At 44.2% G+C, this 21,082-nt stretch overlaps 1 protein-coding gene across 10 annotated transcripts in view; it reads right to left on the reverse strand.

The window, feature by feature from the left end:
- The window catches only part of STK36 (serine/threonine kinase 36), a 28,437-nt gene that overhangs the window by 6,784 nt on the left and 571 nt on the right, over nt 1–21,082 (reverse strand). For 5 of the 10 annotated variants that reach the window (XM_032637283.1, XM_032637279.1, XM_032637289.1 and 2 more), the window contains exons 2-20: nt 20,763–20,937; nt 19,945–20,085; nt 19,757–19,834; nt 14,517–14,647; nt 13,819–14,068; nt 12,297–12,390; nt 11,834–12,003; nt 11,487–11,674; nt 10,859–10,961; nt 9,334–9,480; nt 5,736–5,918; nt 4,467–4,564; nt 3,919–4,024; nt 2,073–2,223; nt 1,730–1,857; nt 1,095–1,199; nt 640–738; nt 465–553; nt 145–208 (exon numbers count right to left, since the gene is read on the reverse strand). In XM_032637283.1, coding sequence (XP_032493174.1) covers nt 145–208; nt 465–553; nt 640–738; nt 1,095–1,199; nt 1,730–1,857; nt 2,073–2,223; nt 3,919–4,024; nt 4,467–4,564; nt 5,736–5,918; nt 9,334–9,480; nt 10,859–10,961; nt 11,487–11,674; nt 11,834–12,003; nt 12,297–12,390; nt 13,819–14,068; nt 14,517–14,647; nt 19,757–19,834; nt 19,945–20,085; nt 20,763–20,846 — 2,409 coding nt within the window. In that variant the 5' untranslated portion in view covers nt 20,847–20,937. Of the gene's footprint in view, nt 1–144; nt 209–464; nt 554–639; nt 739–1,094; nt 1,200–1,729; nt 1,858–2,072; nt 2,224–3,918; nt 4,025–4,466; nt 4,565–5,735; nt 5,919–9,333; nt 9,481–10,858; nt 10,962–11,486; nt 11,675–11,833; nt 12,004–12,296; nt 12,391–12,705; nt 12,791–12,832; nt 13,287–13,818; nt 14,069–14,516; nt 14,648–19,756; nt 19,835–19,944; nt 20,086–20,762; nt 20,938–21,082 lie in introns of those variants that run through there. The other 5 variants (XM_032637282.1, XM_032637284.1, XM_032637285.1 and 2 more) reach the window with 5 other exon arrangements.

Genomic DNA, 21,082 nt, shown 5'->3' on the forward strand with positions numbered 1-21,082 from the left:
GGACAGGCAGAGAGGATTTATTTCTCTGTCCTGGTCCAGAAGAATGCCTCACAAACAGCTGCAAATTAGGAAATGACTCTCCTGCTTGCAGAAGGGTGGGATGATAGGGTGAAAAGTGAAGGAAGATGAAGGTTGAAAACTCACCACAAGAGAGACGACGTGTGAATGGGTAAAGACAGTAGCAACCTCACTGCCTAGCTTCTCCATTCTGGAATAAAGAGATACATCAAGGCTGCTGCGTGGCCTGCCCTCTCCCTTGGATGGCACTCTCCACCTAGGCTGCATGTCCACCTCCAAGGCACAAAGTCAGTGGGAATCTAGGTCTCTTTTGTACAGAAACCCTCACACCCTCTGTCCCAATCCCTCCTAAGGACAGGCTGTAGGGTGTCACTCCCCACAATCCATGTCTGGGTGAGCTATGTGGGTGGAAGATTTCAGTGGAGAGACCCTGCTTTATGACTCACCCAGAAGGCAGATCTTGGAGGTGAAGGACGAGAAGGGAGAGGAGGTACAGTGTCACTTCAGCAGACTCTTCCCAATCCACTACCTTTACCTACAAAGGAAACCCGAGATACCAGAGGCTCCTCTGATTGAGATGGTGGGGCCCCCAAGAGATGCCCACTCGTGCTGCTGGCCTACCTTGCCCTGGACCAACTTCCACAGTGACTCCAAGGCCAGGGGTTCTTGCCCTAGAAGACGGCACAGGGGCTCACTGACGTGGCAGCAGGAGTAGAGAACCTAAAGGGAGTCGGAAGGAGTCTGTCAGGGAGGCAGAGCAGCCCCTGGGCTCCTAGATTGAAAGGCTCAGCTGAAAGCAGGCTAGCCTCTCGACAGATCTAGTATCCACAACTAGGGATATTAGAGAAATTCAGGCCACTTGTGCCTCTTGCTGAAAGACTGTGAGATATGGACACTTCTCGGTTCTGCTGAGGACTGGCTGACAGTAGGGTCATCTCAGCTGAACAATTTTAAAAGCAGAAAGGGGTCCTCCAAGGGGGGAGTCTCTCATTTCTCTCAGTGTCTCTTTCTCTCTCTCTTAGTCCTTGGGGTGAAAAAGAAGTCTGAAAGGCCAAGAGTTAATGGGCAGGCAGTACCTTGAGAAGGTGTAGGCACAGGATGGGATGCTGTAGGCCAGAGATGAGGCATGACCTCAGCTGGTTGCTGTCTTCAGTGAGCTGGTTTGCCAAATGCCGAGAGATCTGTAGAGACATACCTGAAGACTCAATCCCATTCCCATTATTCCAATCCCATTCCTCTCATATCTCCAACTAATCAGGACTCTCAACCCCCTGCTAGCCACTCTTCCCCAGATTCACCAGGAACCTCAGCCCCCATTCCATTCCCAGTCTTCATGGCCAGTGGAGAACCAAAAGGCAAGGCCTAGGTAAGTCCCACTGCAGGCAGGTACAGAGGAAAGTGTTGCTAGCCAAAAGGGAGCAGGAAATTTGAATCTTGAACCCTTGAGGAAGCATCACTGGTGGCTTCAGATCAGCTACCCCACCACACGGGCAGTTTGTCACTGAGCTCTCTAATCAGCTGGCCAAGGGCTCTGGGATTTTGGCTACATCATGTTCTACAAGTGGCTCAAACCTAGTGGGAGCATCTGTTTCTGGAAGTACTGAGTAAGGGGAGGCATAAAAGCTTGTTTTTCTGCCTTTCTGAAAAGCTGGGCCACCCTCCCCTACTCTGGCAACAGGGAGGACAGGAACAAAAAAATTGTAGCTCAGACCTGCTCCTTGGCTTCCCAGCAGCCAGGTAGCCCCACAGGAGCAGTGCATAAGGCTGCCAGTGCCGAGGAGAGGGCTCCAGGCAGATCCTCACTCTGCTCCCGAAGCGGCTGGCTCACCTCGGGGGCTCCTGCGAGAAAGGCAAAGAACGCAGGAAGACGTTGGTTGTTTAAGATTCCCCATTCTTTCTCTCAGTTCGTAGTTATTTAACACTCACTAAATGCCAGGCCTATTCTAGGTAATGGCAGGAGAAAGAGCTGGACCTACTCAACAAGTAGGCAGGAGAAAGAGCTGGACCTACTCAACAAATAGGTCGAGAGAACCTTACCTTCCCATTCCAGTTACCTGGGGGGCTGTGGAAAGGGAGCTGTGGAACTGTCAAGCCATGAAGGAGCCCATCCAACACAGCCCGCTGTGTGGTCATCAGGCTGGAGTAGAAAGCTCTGGAGATGGTCCAGCTGTTTCTATCCATGGCTTCACACAGAACAGTAAAGCACTAAGGGAGACAAGGCAGGGTTAACAGCAGGCACATCAGAAAACTGACTGGACTTAGCATAAGGAGCAGGAGTGCCCGGAGAACCTGAGAAAGGAGAGAAACCCAGGGGGACCAGCTGATGGACTCTTAAGGATTCCTCACACAGAAAGTGCAATATATCTGCCTTCACATTTCAAGGACAGCAATTTTAGGTGTCAATCCTTTTATTCTGATCAGCTGCTCCCTAGATGATGTTTCTCAAAGTATTATCTGTGGACCCTGAGTATAAGAATTCCTGGGGATTCATGGGTCCTTCCCAACCCAGTCTTATTGATTCAGAATTTCGAGAGGTGGGGAATTTATTCCAAACTCCCCATGCTACTCAGTGCACAGTGACATATGAGAAGTGCTGACCAATAATGTGAGTCACTACTGGCCAAAATGTACGTTAGATGTTAAAAGCTTCCTTACTGTAAAGGGTGAGGGATGTTAAAATGGGCTGTCAGAAGAGAAGAGACTGGGCTTCCCTGGTGGCGCAGTGGTTAAGAATCTGCCTGCCAATGCAGGGGACACGGGTTCGAGCCCTGGTCCGGGAAGATCCCACGTGCTGGGGAGCAACTAAGCCCAAGCACCACAACTACTGAGCCTGTGCTCTAGAGCCCGTGCTCCACAACAAGAGAAGCCACTGCAATGAGAAGCCTGCGTACCACAGCGAAGAGTAGCCCCCGCTCGCCGCAACTAGAGAAAGCCCGTGCGCAGCAATGAAGACCCAATGCAGCCAAAAATAAATAAATTTCTTTTTTTTTTTTTAAAAAAAAAAAAGAAGAGACTGAATGGACTGCTGGCTGCTAGCTGGAAGTAGGAATGTAGCCCAAATCTGTGCTCCCAGTTTCCAGTCTGAACAATGACCAGGCAATTGTTTCCCTCCTTGAACATGTTCCTCTCTGTCTCCTCTGAGATCAGTCAGAACTCAACTATTTTCTCTTTCAAGCCTCCCTTCCCATCCCTCACCTCCAGAGTCCAGGAGAGAGAACCCACATAGGTTACTAGTCTGTAGGACAAACAAGGTTGGGAATACTAGCTGATCTGTAAGTCTACTCAAGAAGAAATACTTCTATTTGTGGTTCCCTAAAATAGGCCACACTGCTTAATGCCTCTGGGCTTTAATATAGGTTGCTCTTTCTACCCGGAATGTCCTCCCTACTTTCCTGCCTCATCCACCTGGCAAACTTCTATTCATTCTTCAAATCCTAGCAGAGATGATTTCCTCCTTCAAGGTTTCTTCTATGACTCTTAGGGACTTTCCTGGTGGTCCAGTGGTTAAGACTCCGTGCTTCCACTGCAGGGGGCGCGGGTTCAATCCCTGGTCAGGGAACTAAGATCCCACATACTGCGTGGTGGGTCCAAAAAAAAAAAAAGATTTCTTCTATGACCCTCCAAGTAGCGTTGGTCTTCTTCAGTGGTGCTTCTACATTTTACATGAAGTTCTAATGCACTTTTCACACTGTTGTCCTTGATCACATCTCTCCTATTAGACTAGCCCTGATCCCTTGAAGATGGGGACTTTCTCTTACTCAGATGGCATATGACACACAGCTGGCATTCAACAAACATTTGTTGTATTACCTCGATCTAACCCTACAGAGCTGTAAGAAAGAGGATGGGAGAAACACAGGGAAAACCACAGACAGAAATCTGGAAGGGGGAGCAGATTACCATAAGGCTGTCCCTCCGCAAAGTCTGCTCAGAGTCATCTGGTTGGGCCAGTAGTTTCCCCGAGAGCTCCAGAAAGAGGTCGGCAGCTTCCTGAAATACCTGTAGGCTAGGAAAAAATGAGTCCGTGGTTTCTTCTCATCTCTCTACTAAAAGCCCACATGTTGTGAATGGGTCCGTTCAGGGCAGGTAGGAGAATCTCTGCAAAGGAACACACCAGAGTGCTCTCTCTCCTCTCCCCTCACACACACACAGTTGCACGCACACACCTCCAGGCCTCTTTGTCATTTTCTCTAGCTTATTCACACCCTGAGCCTTCTATTTAGTGCGACTGCTAACGCTGAGAACCTGAAATTCCGTGCGCAAACCTGGAGGTGTCTCGGGGTCCTTAAGAGGACTAGGTGGACTCTAAGAGGTCACTCAGCTGACCCCTAAACCTGGCACAAATCATGGCTTCTCCTTACTTAGCCTCTTCCTAAAGGGGATGGGAAGAAATGGGGGTAGAAACTGAAGCCAAACTGAGCAACAGAGCAAAATGCCTCTCATCCCACCTGTCACCTGTCTGGCTCCTCTCCAGATTGAAGGTGCAGGCAAAGTAGGCCTGAATCACAGCCATCAGGTCCCGTAAGAAGGTCCCATACCAACGTTGCTGCCAGGGAAGAGGACAGAGAGTTAGGGCAATGTAGGGGATGGAAACAAAGACTAAGGGAAAAGTGTGTCAGATATCCAGTCAGCCTGAGCAAACAGAAAGGGACAGAGGGAAGAGAGTGTTTGGACAGAGAGAGGAGATCCAGAGGTAACAAAGTGGCGGCCGACGGGCTGTAAACAGCCAGAAAATGTGTCTTGTTTGGGCCTGAACAGCATTTTGGAGTTTAGGAGGTTCTATTTTTCAAAATAGCTCAAATTCTTTTCTAAATTCCTTAAAAACTCTCAAGACTAACACTCATCAGCAGAGTGCAGCTTCCGGCCACCGAGCCTTGGCCACGTTAAACATTTCTGCATTCCGGCCTTCCAGCTCAGCTGCGTCGGGACACAGCACAGGGACGTGGACACTGAGACTCACTCCTAGCTCTCCCGCTTATCATCTCCATGACCACTGACAAGGCAGTGCCCGTGTGTGAGTTAGTTAATCTCTGAATTTCAGTACTCTGCTCTATAAAATCAGGCCTGTAAAGCCTAGGATTTTACCTTTCAAAACACAGTGCTCTGGGCTTCCCTGGTGGCGCAGTGGTTGAGAGTCTGCCTGCCGATGCAGGGGACACGGGTTCGTGCCCCTGTCCAGGAAGATCCCACATGCCACGGAGCGGCTGGGCCCGTGAGCCATGGCTGTTGAGCCTGCGCGTCCCGAGCCTGTGCTCCACAACGGGAGAGGCCACAACAGTGAGAGGCCCGCGTACCGCAAAAGCAAACAAACAAACAAACAAAAACACAGTGCTTTAAATATTGGGAAATTGCACATAAAAATCTGGATTTCTAGCTTTTCTTGGAAAACTGCAGGATCTGGCACCACTGAGCCCATATTCCCCCCTAACAACAGTGAGGTGGCGCTGAGGAGAGGATGCCCTGTTCCGACTGAGCACGAGATCTCAGTTTCTCACATTCCCACTGATTCATATAGTCACACACAGTCTACTTCACTGATGACATTATCTGCCTGGCCTCGGAAGGCATGAGAATTTGCAATTCATGATCTACTAACTAGAGAGGAGGAGAAGAAAAGAAAAGGCAGTTGGGCCAAATAGAGATGGCAATTCAAAGAAAAGAAATCCAAAGAGAAGAAATTCTGCTAAGTCTTGAGAGGCTCCTGGCGCAGCGCTTACCTGCTGGATACTGCTGCTCTCCTGGCTGTGTCGGAGGAGGCTGAGCAGCAGCCGGGGGAGCCCTGCCCCACGGCAGAAGGAGTACAAGGAAACAGAGTCACCACCGCCGCTGGACAGAAGACTGCTCAGGACCCGGAGCACAGGAAGGATATGGGAAGCGCCCTCCACCACGCCTTTCAGGATCTGGGTGACACAAGGGAAAGAGACAGTAATCGATATTATGAGAGGTAAAGGAAGGAGAGTCACAGATACCAAGTGTCCCCAAGATGTTGACAAAGCAGACCAAATGTTCTCATTCCTTTCTTTGGGAATCTAAAACCCAGAAAAGGAGAACAGAGAAACAGGGAAAGTGTACCAGGAAAGGGGAATATAGATGGCCAGGTCACCTGACTTAGAGGTGACCAAACCGGGAGGAGGGGGGAACACCTCCCCTCAGTCAGTCACAGACCCAGTGACATTCCTATCTGCTCCCTCCCTTCTCCAGCCCTTCACCTTAAAACAAAATGAAACCACACACACACATTTCTGAAAATTAGAAACAATGGGCACAAAACAATGTTGCTCAACTCCAGATAGACAAAACAATATTATTCAACTCTAGATCAGGGGTTGACAAAATATGACCTGCAGGCCAGATCCTACCCACCACTTATTTTTATACAGGACAGTATTATATTTTTAAATGGTTATTCTTTTTTTTTTTTTTAATAGGTGCTCTTTTATTGGATGACTCCCCCCACCCAATGGTTATTCTTTAAAAGGTTATTCTTCAAAAGAAGACTAACGTTTACATCAAGTGCTTTACAATATGCTACTCACTGTTCTGAATCTGTTCACTTATTGACTCACTTAATCTTTACAATAACCCTAGTGATTGTAAAGTAAATACAATTACCCATTTTATAGACGAGGAGACTGAAGCTTCTAGATAGGTTAAGTAAGTAGTCAATAATCACACACAGTAGTTTGGCTGGAATTCTAACTCAGAAAGTTTTACCCTGGAGGCAGAGTTGTTAACCTCTTTCCCCACTGAAAAATTATCCAACACAAGGAGGACAGATAAGGGCCAAAAGAGAGGTTCAGGGTGCCAAGGTAATTCAAGAGCGAAAGGAGAGTCTTTTCAACAAATGGTGCTGGGATGATTACATAACCACATGCGAAAAGATGAACTTATATCCCTACCTCACAATATATACAATCAACTCATAATGGGTCAGAGACCTAAATGTCAGAGCTAAAAGTCTAGAAAGCCTTTTTTTTACACGGGCCTCTCACTGTTGTGGCCTCTCCTGTTGCGGAGCACAGGCTCCGGATGCGCAGGCTCAGCGGCCATGGCTCACAGGCCCAGCCGCTCCGTGGCATGTGGGATCTTCCCAGACCGGGGCACAAACCCGTATCCCCTGCATCGGCAGGCAGAATCTCAACCACTGCGCCACCAGGGAAGCCCTAGAAAGCTTTTAGAAAAAACATAGGAGAAAATCTTCAAGACTTTGGGTTTAAAAAAGATTTCTCAGATACAACACCAGAAGCATAATCCACAAAGGAAAAAAATGGTAACTGGACTTCAAAATTTAAAACCTTTGTGCTTCAAAAGACATTCTTATGAGAATAAAAAGACATATTAGAGACTGAGAGAAAATATTTGCAAATCATACATCTGATAAAGGTCTTGTATCCAGAAGATACAGAGAACTCTTACAACTCAAGTAGAAAACAACCCAACTTAAAAATGAGCCAAAAAAATGATTAGATATTTCACCAAAGAAGAAATATTAATACAAATGTCTGATAAGCACATGAGAAGATGCTCACATTAGTCATTAGCAAAATGTGAATTAAAATGGCAATGAGATACTATTTCACACTCTCTAAAATGACTACACTCAGACAGACAGACAGTAATACATGTTGGCAAGGAGGTGGAGAAATGAGGACCCTCATACATTGCCGGTGAGAATGTAAAATGGTGCAGCCACTTTGGAAAATAAATAGTCCAGCAGTTTCTTAAAATCTTAAACATAAATTTACTATATGCCCCAGCAATTCCACTCCTATGCATACACCCAAGAGAAATGAAAACATATGTCCACACAAAGGCTTCCTCATGGATGTTCAAAGCAGCATTATTCATAAAAGCCAAAAACTGGAAACAATCCAAATCTCAATCAATTAGTGGAATGGATAAACAAAATGTGATATATCTGTACAGCAGAATATTAATCAGCAATGAAAAGGAATTAAGTATCGATACACGCTACAACATGAATGAACCTCAAAAACATTATGCTAAGGACTTCCCTGGTGGCGCAGTGGTTGAGAGTCCGCCTGCCGATGCAGGGGACACGGGCTCATGCCCCAGTCTGGGAAGATCCCACATGCCGTGGAGCGACTGGGCGCATGGCCATGGCCGCTGAGCCTGTGCGTCCCGCAATGGGAGAGGCCACAACAGTGAGAGGCCCGCGTACCGCAAAAAAAAAAAAAAAAATTATGCTAAGAGAAAGGAGTCAGACACAAAGACTATACATTGTATGATCATATTTATATGAAATGTTCAGAAAACACAAATATAATAGACAGAAAGTAGTCTCCTGTTACTAGGAGTGGGAATGATAATTAACTGTAAATAGTTAAGAATCATCTTATTGGGGTGATGAAAATATTCTAAAACTGAATTATGGTGATGATTTCACAACTTGGTAAATTTACTAAAAATTATTTTTTAAAACTTTAAAGAAAAGGGACTTCTTTCCAGTGGTAAAGAATCTGCCTTCCAATGCAGGGGATGCGGGTGCGATCTCTGGTCGGGGAACAAAGATTCCACATGCCGCGGGGCAACTAAGCCCACGTGCCACAACTTCTGAGTTCGTGCGCCTCAACGAGAGAGCCCACGTGCTGCAAACTACAGAGCTCATGCGCCCTGGAGCCCACACGCCACAACTAGAGAGAAGCTCGCTGGCCGCAACGAAAGATCCCACATGACACAACTAAGACCTGACGCAGCCTAAATAAATAAATAAAATAAAATTTAAAAAACTTTAAAGAAAAGAGAGAGAGATGCACGCAACATACTTCGGTGAGTTCCCAGGAAAGAAGATGACCATTTCAGAGACACAAGGAAAGGCTTTGTAGGAGAGAATACTAATTATGAACACCAATTAAGCAAGATGTTATCCCCTAAAAAAGAATCTCATTCTTCTCATTAGTATACCTGCATTAGAAAATATTACACACTTAAATTGTTACATATTTTTTATTTTGTCAAAAATTTTGTGGAAATGTGTTTTCTCTCATTAAAGAAGTAGTTACATGATATCCTTCATTTTTTCCTCTTGGACAACAGTGCCTAAAAAAGTTCCACCAGAAAGTTTGCTGATCCCTGCTCTAGAGGAATACTTTTCCCTTCAGAAAGAAAAACCCAAGGTCTGCTCTTTCTGTATTACTAAAGGAGGCTGGCAAATCTCCTTGAATTAAACAGACGGAGTGAAAGAGAATAGGAAAGGGACAAACTTTCTTTCTCCTTATGTCAATCAACGTTTTTTAATGCCTCATCTGTGAAAACAGTCTCCAGTTTCATCCATGGTATGCTTCTGCTGGTTACCTGCCCTCCAGCCTCATGCAGCTGACTCTGGATGCGCTGGCAGAAGTCGGGATTGCACAGCAGGGTGAGAGGGGCCTTCAGTTGGACGGGCACAGGCTCAGTGGTCTCTAGCAGGTGCCGCCACTCAGCATCATCGTTGTCTGGCTCCTGAGGCATCAGGGAGTGAAGGAGGTCAGGAGGAGTGTGTCAGGTTCAAGGGTAGTAGCTCCCAACCTGGGGAATCATGAAGTAACTGCAAAAGGCCAGTGACTCCTTTGGCACAGATGTATTTTTTTCAGCCACCCGTTTAAAAAGGTAGAGTTGGCAGTAAATGAGGGGTCTTGAAAAGTCTCTTGGAGAACACTGGCAGGTGTGCATAAAGAGACACCTAGAAAGATACCCACTGCATGGTTTATAATACAAAAAATTGGAAACATCATAGAGCCAGTCAGTAAGGGAATAATCAACCATGGCATATACATATTAGGACATACTAAGAAGTTGTTAAAAAGACTGTAGTACTGACAATGCATCACTTATGTAGTGTGCCCACCAAAAATGCATGACTCAAATCTAATTATGCAAAAGTATCAATTTGAGGAACATTCTACAAAATAACTGACCTGTGCACCTAAAAACTATCAAGCATGAAAGACAAAGAAAGAGTAGGAACGGTTTCAGATTAAAGAAGACTAATGAAGCATAACAACTAAATGCAATGCTTAACACTGGATTGGATTGTGGACGGGGGAAAAACATGTTTTTGCTATAAAGAACATTACCAGAGCAATTGGCAAAATCTAAATATGGACTGTAGATTAAGTAACTGTAGATTAAGTGCCAAATTCCTGACTTCTACCATTGCACTGAGGTGGTGCAAGCGCATCACCCTGATCCTAGCAAACGCGCACTAAAGTATATTTGGCAGTAAAGGCGCATGTCTGCACTTACCCTAAAATGATTCAGAAAGATGATGTGTCCATATATAGAGAAAGAGAACCATAAAGCAAATGTGGCAGAATTTTAACAATTGGTGAATCTAGGTGAAACGGTATCTAAGAATTCTTGGTTCTATTTTCACAATTATTCTTTAAGTTTGAAATGTTTTCAAAATAAAAAGTTAAAACCTTAAAAAAACAAAAGATTGAAGTAGATGTAGAAAGATCTCTAGAACAGATCATGTAAGAGATGCATGAGGCAAAACGATACATATGGTATGAACTCAGTAATGTAAAAACAGCCAAACTATATATTCTATGTGGACATATATATAAACATATGTAAAAGCACAAAAAGGAAGGAGACAGACACCTCTGGGACTGAAATAAGGCTCAAGAGGGACTTTCCTTTTTACTTATGTACTCCAATTTTTGATAATTAAATGTTCAGATACTATGCAATTAAAATCTATAAATAATATGAAAGCAATTTTTAACACAAAGGGAGCTATTCCTTGGAGGGTTGGGAATCACTGTTCTAGAAAACATCTACCAAGACCCAACATCCCATGGCAGGGATAAGGCCAGGAGGAGCTCCTAGGTCTCACCTCATTTTCTAGGTCCACTGCATCAAGGCTCTGCTGGCCCACCACCTCTGGCCTCAGCTCTGGGAATGCTTGCTCACAATCCTGGGTGATCCAGTTTTCCCTGCTAGAGGAAGCAGGGAGTAAGATGAGTTCCAGACCTGTGAGGCTTAGAGTTCATGAACTTGTCCCTCCCTCTACATCCAGGATAGGAATGAAAAATAAGCCATATAGGATTGGCTAGAGGAGACCTCCTTCTAGGATCTGGCCAGGACAGGATAGGTCCACTACACGCATATCCTTGACTGCCCTCCCACTTTGGATCTTCTTCTCAAAGCTACCTTGGCGGTTTTCACCCGTAGGTCTCAACTCAAATAATCTTCAATTTTGCGTGGAGATGATTCTTTCCTTTTCAGTTAATGAATCAATACAACTGAGACATAGAGACAGGAAAGTTTCCACATTTCCTGATGAATCAGGAAAGTATCAATACCTGGAATTAGGGTTCAGGCACCCAGGACTCAAGACTCCCAGGGCCCTGTCTACATTTAGGCAGTAGTGAGTGACAGGGACCATGCTGTATTTGCTTTGACTGGAGCCAAAGATCTGCAAGCGACCTCATCCTATAAATCCCTGGTTCTACCCTCCTCACCAAGGTGCAGGGGGAGCTTCTCCAGCCCTCCACTCAGCCCAGCTGCTCTTCATTTCTGAGCCTAAGACCCCAGTCAAGAGGCTTGGTTCCTGAGGAGTGGCCTTTAGTCTGGGCAGAGAGGCTGTGCCAGAAGCCACCTTGCTGGTCCTGTCCTCTTGCTCGAGGGCAGGTCCTGTGTTCTGGTGTTTCTGCGGGAAATGAGACACTGAGTCAGAACTACTTAGTTGTCATAAGGCACTATGAATCCTATTCGTGGCCCTTTCCCAACCCTAGAAAGTCACCCTCCTTCTCCAACTCCCCCAGTCACTAGCCTGGCTATGTCATACATGCCCTTCTGCCCCACACACCTTCTGCTTGGCCTCCTCAGCCATGTGCTTATAGGCTTGCCGCAAGATGCGAGATCGGTTGCCCTTGGGGGCCAGACGATGCGCCTGTTGGTCCTTTAGGACCTGAAGTTCTGGGGGTAAGCGACTGGTGAATGGGGTACCCAAATCTGGGCCTGCTGACTCAGTTAATACTGCAAGGAGAGAAGAGGGGGACAGGTGATCACACTGGAGCTGCGCCACTGTTTCCATTTGGCCGGAGACAACTTCAGCATCTCCAGGCTTCTGTGGAAGGAGACCCTTTTGACAAAATGGCAAAGAGGGACTAGGGTTACAAGGGAAGTGGCAAGGGTCATGCAAAGGGCTAGGGAGAAAATTCAAGCTGGTGGGGAATAGAATATATGTTGGATCCAGACGTTGGGGTCAGGGGTTGCATTGGGTAGAGTACTAGGGAAGTGCAAGAGCCCTGGGAACCCTAAGGACTCACTGGTGACACGACCAGCAATAAAGGGGTGATGTAACAGGTCTGGCCAGGACAGACGCTGCCGGGGGTCCTTGGTGAGCAGTCCCTGAAGGAAGTTCTGTGGAGATAAAGGATACCCCATCAGCCTTCACTTCTCCACAGGCTCTCTCAAACTCATCAGAATCGGTCAACCAAGACTCCTGAGTGCATTCTTACAACAGGCTGGCTGGTCTTAATCACGCGCTCTCTAATCCTATCCTTAGGTCTCATTTCCCTGGCTGAAATCATGAACAAACCTCACTGCCTCACCTTCTGGGGAGCCCCAATTCCTGTCCACGGACATTTTGGAACACCAAAAGTAAAACCAGAAATCTCAATGTCAACAGCTTTGTGAAGAAGTGAAAAAAAACGAAGAGAAAGAGAGGGATGTCACCTTCACAATCATCTTCAGAAAGCGAACATTCAAGGGGCTCCCAAACTGCTCACTTTGCCCTCCCTTTGACTGTGGTTGGTTTGTGCTGGGTAGGAACAAAGGCACTTACAGTTAAAAGCACACTCACACGCATAAGTCATTGTGTAAAGATGTGTTTGGGAGCACTCAAAAACAAATCTTTCAGCAAGTCTTCAGATGGTGGAGGGGCAGGGAGGCTGTCTGAAAAGGGTACATCTGTTATAAGGTATCCTTGGGGAAATCCTCAATTGGGCCTGAAATAGGAATAGAAGGTACTAGTAGATTATAACCCTTGTTCTAAAACAAGGTGATTATTACACCTTGGCTCTTGCTGGAGATACATGCAGGTCTGCCCTAAGGGAGAATGTATATCTTATGTATATCACCCAATTATGCTTCCTTTGTTTAGGTTCTTTTTGATAATTATTTGGGCCACCCCCAGCTAAATAGGTTGGGGAGAAACTTGTCTCTTTTCATCTTAGATAAAACAAAGGAAAGTTATCATGAGGTTTTACCCTGGGAGAAGGCTGCATTTAAATTTTATTGAAGGCTCAAATCTTGCCCTAGATGAAAAATAAAAAAGGTCAATTCCTTTTCCTCCCTCCCCCGACCCCCACCCGGGCCTGCTGAGATTTAACTGCAAAAGACAGGCACCATCTCTATCCTCTGCCCCTAATCAGTGAGCTAGCCCCATCAGCTATGGCCATTTGGATATCTAAAGATTCTTTCAGGAAGAGGACAGCTGTGTTGGCAAATCTGGAAATCATTCGGCCATTGCATCTGATAGGAAATTAGTAGAATAGAGAGTGTGTAAAGGGACCAATATCTGTTTCTGGTGTCTTGAAATTACCTCTCCATTTTGATAAAGGACAGCCTGACCCAAGGAGGGGCTGCTACTCCCAAGTTGGGCACACCTTAGATCACCCTCCCAGAATAAGGCTCTGCAGTACAAAAGCAAGGCAGCTTGCCCCAGCTCCTGCATCAATTAAGTAACTGCAAAGTGCAGCCCCAGCTCTGGAAAAAAATTGTGGAAAAGGGAACAGGGCAGAGGGAGACAGGTTTCTGATGCAAAAGCAGTCTTTCAGTATTCATCACCTTGAAGCAAGGACTAATGGTGGGGGGCCAGCGCACAGGGTCCTTGAGAATGCGGCTGACCAGCTGAAAGATGCTCGTGGTATAGAAAGGAGGAGTGCCCACTGCCAGCTCATACAGTATGCAGCCCACAGACCAGAGGTCCGTGGTGTGGTCGTATGGTCGTTCCTCCACCAGCTCTGGAGACATGTAGAGTGGTGTGCCTTTAATGGATGTCAGCACCATCGTGTTGGTGCTCATAGCCCGGGCAAATCTGCAGTAGATGATGGAATCAAAATGGAAAAAGAAGATATTCAATAAAAACAAGAGAGACTTCCCTGGCGGTCCAGTGGTTAAGATTCTGTGCTTACACTGCAGGGGGCGCAGGTTCGATCCCTGGTCGGGGAACTCAGATCCAGCATGCAGTGGGGCAGGGCCAAAAATTAGATAGATAAATGAATAAATAATAAACACTAGAGCTGGTCACTGTGTGAGATAGATAGACAGATAGAGAAATAGAGAAATAATAAACTCTAGAGCTGGTCACTGCTACCTGTCACTGTGTGAGATATCCCCAACCTGAACAAACAGACCATCTTCCAAGACCCAGCAGGAATCCCAGTCTCCAGCTCAGGTTCTAAAATGAGGCCCAAGGAAGTCAAGCATATGATCTAAGGCTCCTTGCAGAACTGGAAACAGAGACAGAAGGTCAGGCACCTCACCCAAAGTCACAGAGCTTTATGCCACCACCCTTGGCAAGGAGGATGTTCTGAGGCTTCATGTCTCGGTGGAGGATGCGGTGGGAATGCAGATAGTACAGGGCTGACACCAACTGGGCAGCGATGGCCTGAACCTAGGGGTCAAACAGGTGAGAGGAATAAAGGAGAAGTCAGCGGAAGGAGTCTGCTGATGAGCCCAAAGACTCCACCCTAATACTACTACTGATGTGATCTTCTCTTCCCTCCCTTTCTTCCAGAGCTTCACAAGATACCTTCCTTAGTTCTTGCTCCCCTATTCATTCATTCTTTCATTTGTTCATTCATTCGTTCAAGGAAAATTTATTGAGTCTCACTAACTGCATGACCACATGCAAATTATCTTATGGCTCTCAGATTCATCATCTACCCATAAGGTGACAATAATGATACTACTTATTTCATAGGATCATTGTGAGGATTTAAATGAGTTAAAGCATGTAAAGTAACGTATTGCTCAGAATGGTGCCTGGCACTTAGCATTCAATATATATTAGCTGTTATTAAATAAGACAAAGTCCCTTCTCTCAAGAGAAGTAGCCAGACAAACAAACAAGACTGACAAAACAAATAAGATGATGGCTCACAAATAATGATGAATGCTTGGAAGGAAACAGAATGCTGTGACAGGAAGTCCTGAAGGGGGCCTACTTGCTAGAGTACAGAGAAATCCCTAGAATGAATATGGCTGGAGAATGTCTTCAACCAAACCCTACGGCTAACCACTGTGCCTTGGTGGTGAATCCTGCCTTAACCACAACGCTTATCCCTTCCTGCCTCTCTGGTACCACCACACTGGGCCTTCTTACCTAGAGGTGCCTAACAATAACAACAGCATTAAAAATAGCTAGATATATTGAACACTTGTGCCAGGCACACTTTCAAACACTTTACAGCAATTAACTCATTAATCTTCACAATAGCCTTATGAGGTAGACATTATTATTATTTCCATTTTAAAATGAGGAAAGTGAGGGCAGACAGCAGAAGCAAGAAGAACTACAATCCTGCAGCCTGTGGAACAAAAACCACATTCACAGAAAGACAGACAAGATGAAAAGGCAGAGGGCTATGCACCAGATGAAGGAACAAGATAAAACGCCAGAAAAACAACTAAATGAAGTGGAGATAGGAAACTTTTCAGAAAAAGATTTCAGAATAATGATAGTGAAGATGATCCAGGAACTTGGAAAAGTAATGGAGGCAAAGATCAAGAAGATGCAAGGAATGTTTAACAAAGATCTAGAAGAATTAAAGAACAAACAAAAGAGATGAACAACACAATAAATCAAATGAAAAATACACTAGAAGGAATCAATAGCAGAATAACTGAGGCAGAAGAACGGATAAGTGACCTGAAAGACAGAATGCTGGAATTCACTGCTGCAGAACAGAATAAAGAAAAAAGAATGAAAAGAAATGAAGACAGCCTCAGAGACCTCTGGGACAACATTAAATGCAACAACATTCACATTATAGGGGTCCAAGAAGGAGAAGAGAGAGAGAAAGGACCCAAGAAAATATTTGAAGAGATAATAGTTGAAAACTTCCCTAATGTGGGAAAGGAAAGGAAATAGCCACCCAAGTCCAGGAAGTGCAGAGAGTCCCATACATGATAAACCCAAGGAGAAACATGCCGAGACACATAGTAATCAAATAGGTAAATATTAAAGACAAAGAAAAATTATTGAAGGCACTAAGGGAAAAACGACAAATAACATACAAGGGAACTCCCATAAGGTTAACAGTTGATTTCTCAGCAGAAACTCTACAAGCCAGAAGGGAGTGGCATGGTATACTTAAAGTGTTGAAAGGGAAGAACAACAACCAACATTACTCTACCCGGCAAGGATCTCATTCAGATTTGATGGAGAAATCAAAAGCTTTACAGACAAGCAAAAGCTAAGAGAATTCAGCACCACCAAACCAGCTCTACAACAAATGCTAAAGGAACTTCTCTAAGTGGGAAACACAAGAGAAGAAAAGGACCTACAAAAACAAACCCAAAACAATTAAGAAAATGGTCATAGGAACATACATATCGATAATTACTTTAAACGTGAAAGGAATAAACGCTACAACCAAAAGACACAGGCTTGCTGAATGGATACAAAAACAAGACGCATATATATGCTGTCTACATGAGACCCACTTCAGACCTAGGGACACATACAGACTGAAAGTGAGGGGATGGAAAAAGATATTCCATGCAAATGGAAATCAAAAGAAAGATGGAGTAGCAATACTCATACCAGATAAAATAGACTTTAAAATAAAGAATGTTACAAGAGACAAGGAAGGACACTATGTAATGATCAAGGGATCAATCCAAGAAGATATAACAATTATAAATATATATGCACCCAACATAGGAGCACCTCAATACATAAGGCAACTGCTAACAGCTATACAAGAGGAAATCGACAGTAACACAATAATAGTGGGGGACTTTAACACCTCACTTAAACCAATGGACAGATCATCCAAACAGAAAATTAATAAGGAAACACAAGTTTTAAATAACACAATAGATCAGATAAATTTAATTGATATTTATAGGACATTCCATCCAAAAATAGCAGATTACACTTTCTTCTCAAGTGTGCACGGAACATTCTCCAGGATAAGTCACATCTTGGGTCACAAATCAAGCCTCAGTAAATTTAAGAAAACTGAAATAATATCAAGACCACAACGTTATGAGATTAGAAATCAATTACAGGGAAAAAACCATAAAAAACACAAACGCATGGAGGCTAAACAATACGCTACTAAATAACCAAGAGATCACTGAAAAAATCAAAGAGGAAATCAAAAAATACCTAGAGACAAATGATAATGAAAACATGACGATCCAAAACCTATGGGATGCAGCAAAAGCAGTTCTAAGAGGGATGTTTATAGCAATACAAGCCTACCTCCAAAAACAAGAAAAATCTCAAATAAACAATCTAACCTTACACCTAAAGGAACTAGAGAAAGAAGAGCAAACAAAATGCAAAGTTAGCAGAAGGAAAAAAATTATAAAGATCAGAGCAGAAATAAATGAAATAGAAACAAAGAAAACAACAGCACAGATCAATAAAACTAAAAGCTGGTTCTTGAGAAGATAAGCAAAATTGATAAACCATTAGCCAGACTCATCAAGAAAAAGAGGGAGAGGACTCAAATCAATAAAATTAGAAATGAAAAAGAAGTTACAACAGACACCACAGAAATACAAAGCATCCTAAGAGACTACTACAAGCAACTCTATGCCAATAAAATGGACAACCTGGAAGAAACGGACACATTCTTAGAAAGGTATAACCTTCCAAGACTGAACCAGGAAGAAATAAAAAAATATGAACAGACCAATCACAAGTAATGAAATTGAAACTGTGATTAAAAATCTTCCAACAAATAAAAGTCCAGGACTAGATGGCTTCACAGGTGAATTCTATCAAACATTTAGAGAAGAGCTAACACCCATCCTTCTCAAACTCTTCTAAAAAATTGCAGAGGAAGGAACACTCCCAAACACATTCTATGAGCCCACCATCACCCTGATACCAAAACCAGACAAAGATACTCCAAAAAGAAAATTGCAGACCAATATCACTGATGAATACAGATGCAAAAATCCTCAACAAAATACTAGCAAACAGAATCCAACAGCACATTAAAAGGATCATATACCATGATCAAATGGGATTTATCCCAGGGATGCAAGGATTCTTCAATATACGCAAATCAATCAATGTGATACACCATATTAACAAACTGAAAAAGAAAAACCATATGATCATCTCAATAGATGCAGAAAAGCTTATGACAAAATTTAACACCCATTTATGATAAAAACTCTCCAGAAAGTGGGCATAGAGGGAACCTACCTCAATATAATAAAGGCCATATACGACAAACCCACAGCAAACATCATTCTCAATGGTGGAAAACTGAAAGCATTTCCTCTAAGATCAGGAACAAGACAAGGATGTCCACTCTCACCACTATTATTCAACATAGTTTTGGAAGTCCTAGCCACGGCAATCAGAGAAGAAAAAGAAATAAAAGGAATACAAATTGGAAAAGAAGAAGTAAAACTGTCACTCTTTGCAGATGACATGATACTATACATAGAGAATCCTAAAGATGTCACCAGAAAACTACTAGAGCTAATCAATGAATTTGGTAAAGTTGCAGGATACAAAATTAATGCACAGAAATCTCTTTCATTCCTATACACTAATGATGAAAAATCTGAAAGAGAAATTAAGGAAACACTCCCATTTACCACTGCAACAAAAAGAATAAAATACCTAGGAATAAACCTACCTAGGGAGACCAAAGACCTGTATGCAGAAAACTATAAGACACTGTTGAAAGAAATTAAAGATGATACCAACAGATGGAGAGATATACCATGTTCTTGGATTGGAAGAATCGATATTGTGAAAATGACTATACTACCCAAAGCAATCTACAGATTCAATGCAATCCCTATCAAGTTACCAATGGCATTTTTTTACAGAACTAGAACAAAAAGCTTAAAATTTGTATGGAGACACAGAAGACCCCGTTGCTCTGCAACGGGAGAGGCCACAACAGTAAGAGGCCCATGTACCACAGAAAAAAAGAAAAAAAAAAGAACTAAATGTAAGACTGGACACTATAAAACTCTTAGAGGAAAACATAGGAAGCACACTCTTTTTTGCGGTACATGGGCCTCTCACTGTTGTGGCCTCTCCCGTTGCGGAGCACAGGCTCCGGACGTGCAGGCTCAGCGGCCATGGCTCACGGGCCCAGCCGCTCCGCGGCATGGGGGAACCCTCCCAGACTGGGGCACAAACCCGTGTCCCCTGCATCGGCAGGCGGACTCTCAACCACTGCACCACCAGGGAAGCCCTTAAGATCTTTTCTGATCCACCTCCTAGAGTAATGGAAATAAAAAAAAAAAAAAATGAGGAAAGCGAACAAAGAGAAGTTAAAGTAACTTGCCCAAGAAGATCCGGCTACAAAGTGGAAGACCCAACCTTTGTACTCAGAGATTTGGGTTCCAGCGTTCACATACTTTACTGTCACACCACACTGCCTCTACATATACCTAGACTCTTATATTTTACTTGGGAGTTTTCAAACTGGAGACTCTCAATGCCCTCAGCTCTCGCTACCAGTCCTTAAACTGAGAAGAGGTCATGGGTAGAAGAAGTTTGAGCCAGGAATACCTGCTCTTCGGGAAGTTTTCCGTCATCTTCTAGGATCTGAAAAAGCTCTCCCTCAGCATAGTCTGTCACCACCACCACCTGCAGGGAGAAGGCAATGCTACTAATGGCTCCACATGTATGCATTTTGAAGATGGGAAATTCCTGGGACCCTTCTTCTTGGCGAGAGGTGACCCCAAACCAAAGCGCACCTCTTTGTCAGTCTCAAAGCTGTCAAGCATATGCACAATATTGGGATGCTGCAGACCCCGCATGATTTCAATCTCTCGTTGCAGATTCCTCAGCTCTTTCTCTGAGCGTCCCAATTTTGGAATAAACTTCAGGGCCACCACCTGTCAGCGGTAAGGTCAAGAGTCAAGGCCTAACCACACTATTGAAACATTAGCCTCAAAGCTCCAGAACTCAGACTTCAGATTGTTTGAGCAATTCTCACTATACTTGCTAGTCTCCCACTCGACTTTCCCCATGGTACCCTGGCCTTACCCAGGTTTCCCCTGCTCTCACCCTAGGAGGAAAGAGCCTCTGCCAGATAGATCCCTTTGGTGGATTCTGGGAAAAGAACTGGATAAAGAACTCAAGATTTAAGGGATTTAGGGGAAAGGGAAGGAAGAAAAAATGAAGAGGGAAGGATAGAGTTCAGGTGGTTTAGCCCTTCCTTCATGGTATGATAGATAATAATATTAATTATAATTGCTATTTACTAGGTGCCAAGCACTGCTCTAAGTGATTCAGTGTGACATCACACTTAATCCTCATACCCCAATAAGACGCTGTTCTATTTTCATTCTATAGATGAGAAAACTGAGACATAGAGAGGTTGAGTAACTTGTCTATAGTTCTAAGGCTAGAAAGTGGTGGAGCTGCGATTTGAACCCAAGTAATCCAATTTCAGAGCTCATATTCCATAAGTATGAAGGAATCAGTGTCCTACGAATACAGGTCAGTATTCTGGCCCCATTCTCCACTGGGGCCAGATACCACCCAAGAGATATCCCTCTTTGTTCACCACCTGAGCACTGTATTTTCTTCGACCCTTGTACACCCTCCCGAAAGAGCCTTCTCCAATCATCTCCAACACGTGGTACTTTTCCATGACAGAGATTTCAGGATCCCTCAGAAGGAAGGAGATAGAGATGGTGGTGAAGGGCTACAGCTCCAGGGACAGTTCCACACATCTGGGAGGCCTGGTTCGGGCATGGAAGAAAGGTTAACGTTAGCCGCCTTGCCTTTTCCTTTTTTTTCATAACAATCCAGGCCTCATAAATAACGTAGGGTAGAGAATGAAAATATGAGATCTTGGAGCAGAGTGCCTTCCGTAGTCCTCCCTCC

The sequence above is a fragment of the Phocoena sinus genome, chromosome 7, assembly GCF_008692025.1.
Source record: "Phocoena sinus isolate mPhoSin1 chromosome 7, mPhoSin1.pri, whole genome shotgun sequence".
Taxonomy (NCBI): domain Eukaryota; kingdom Metazoa; phylum Chordata; class Mammalia; order Artiodactyla; family Phocoenidae; genus Phocoena; species Phocoena sinus.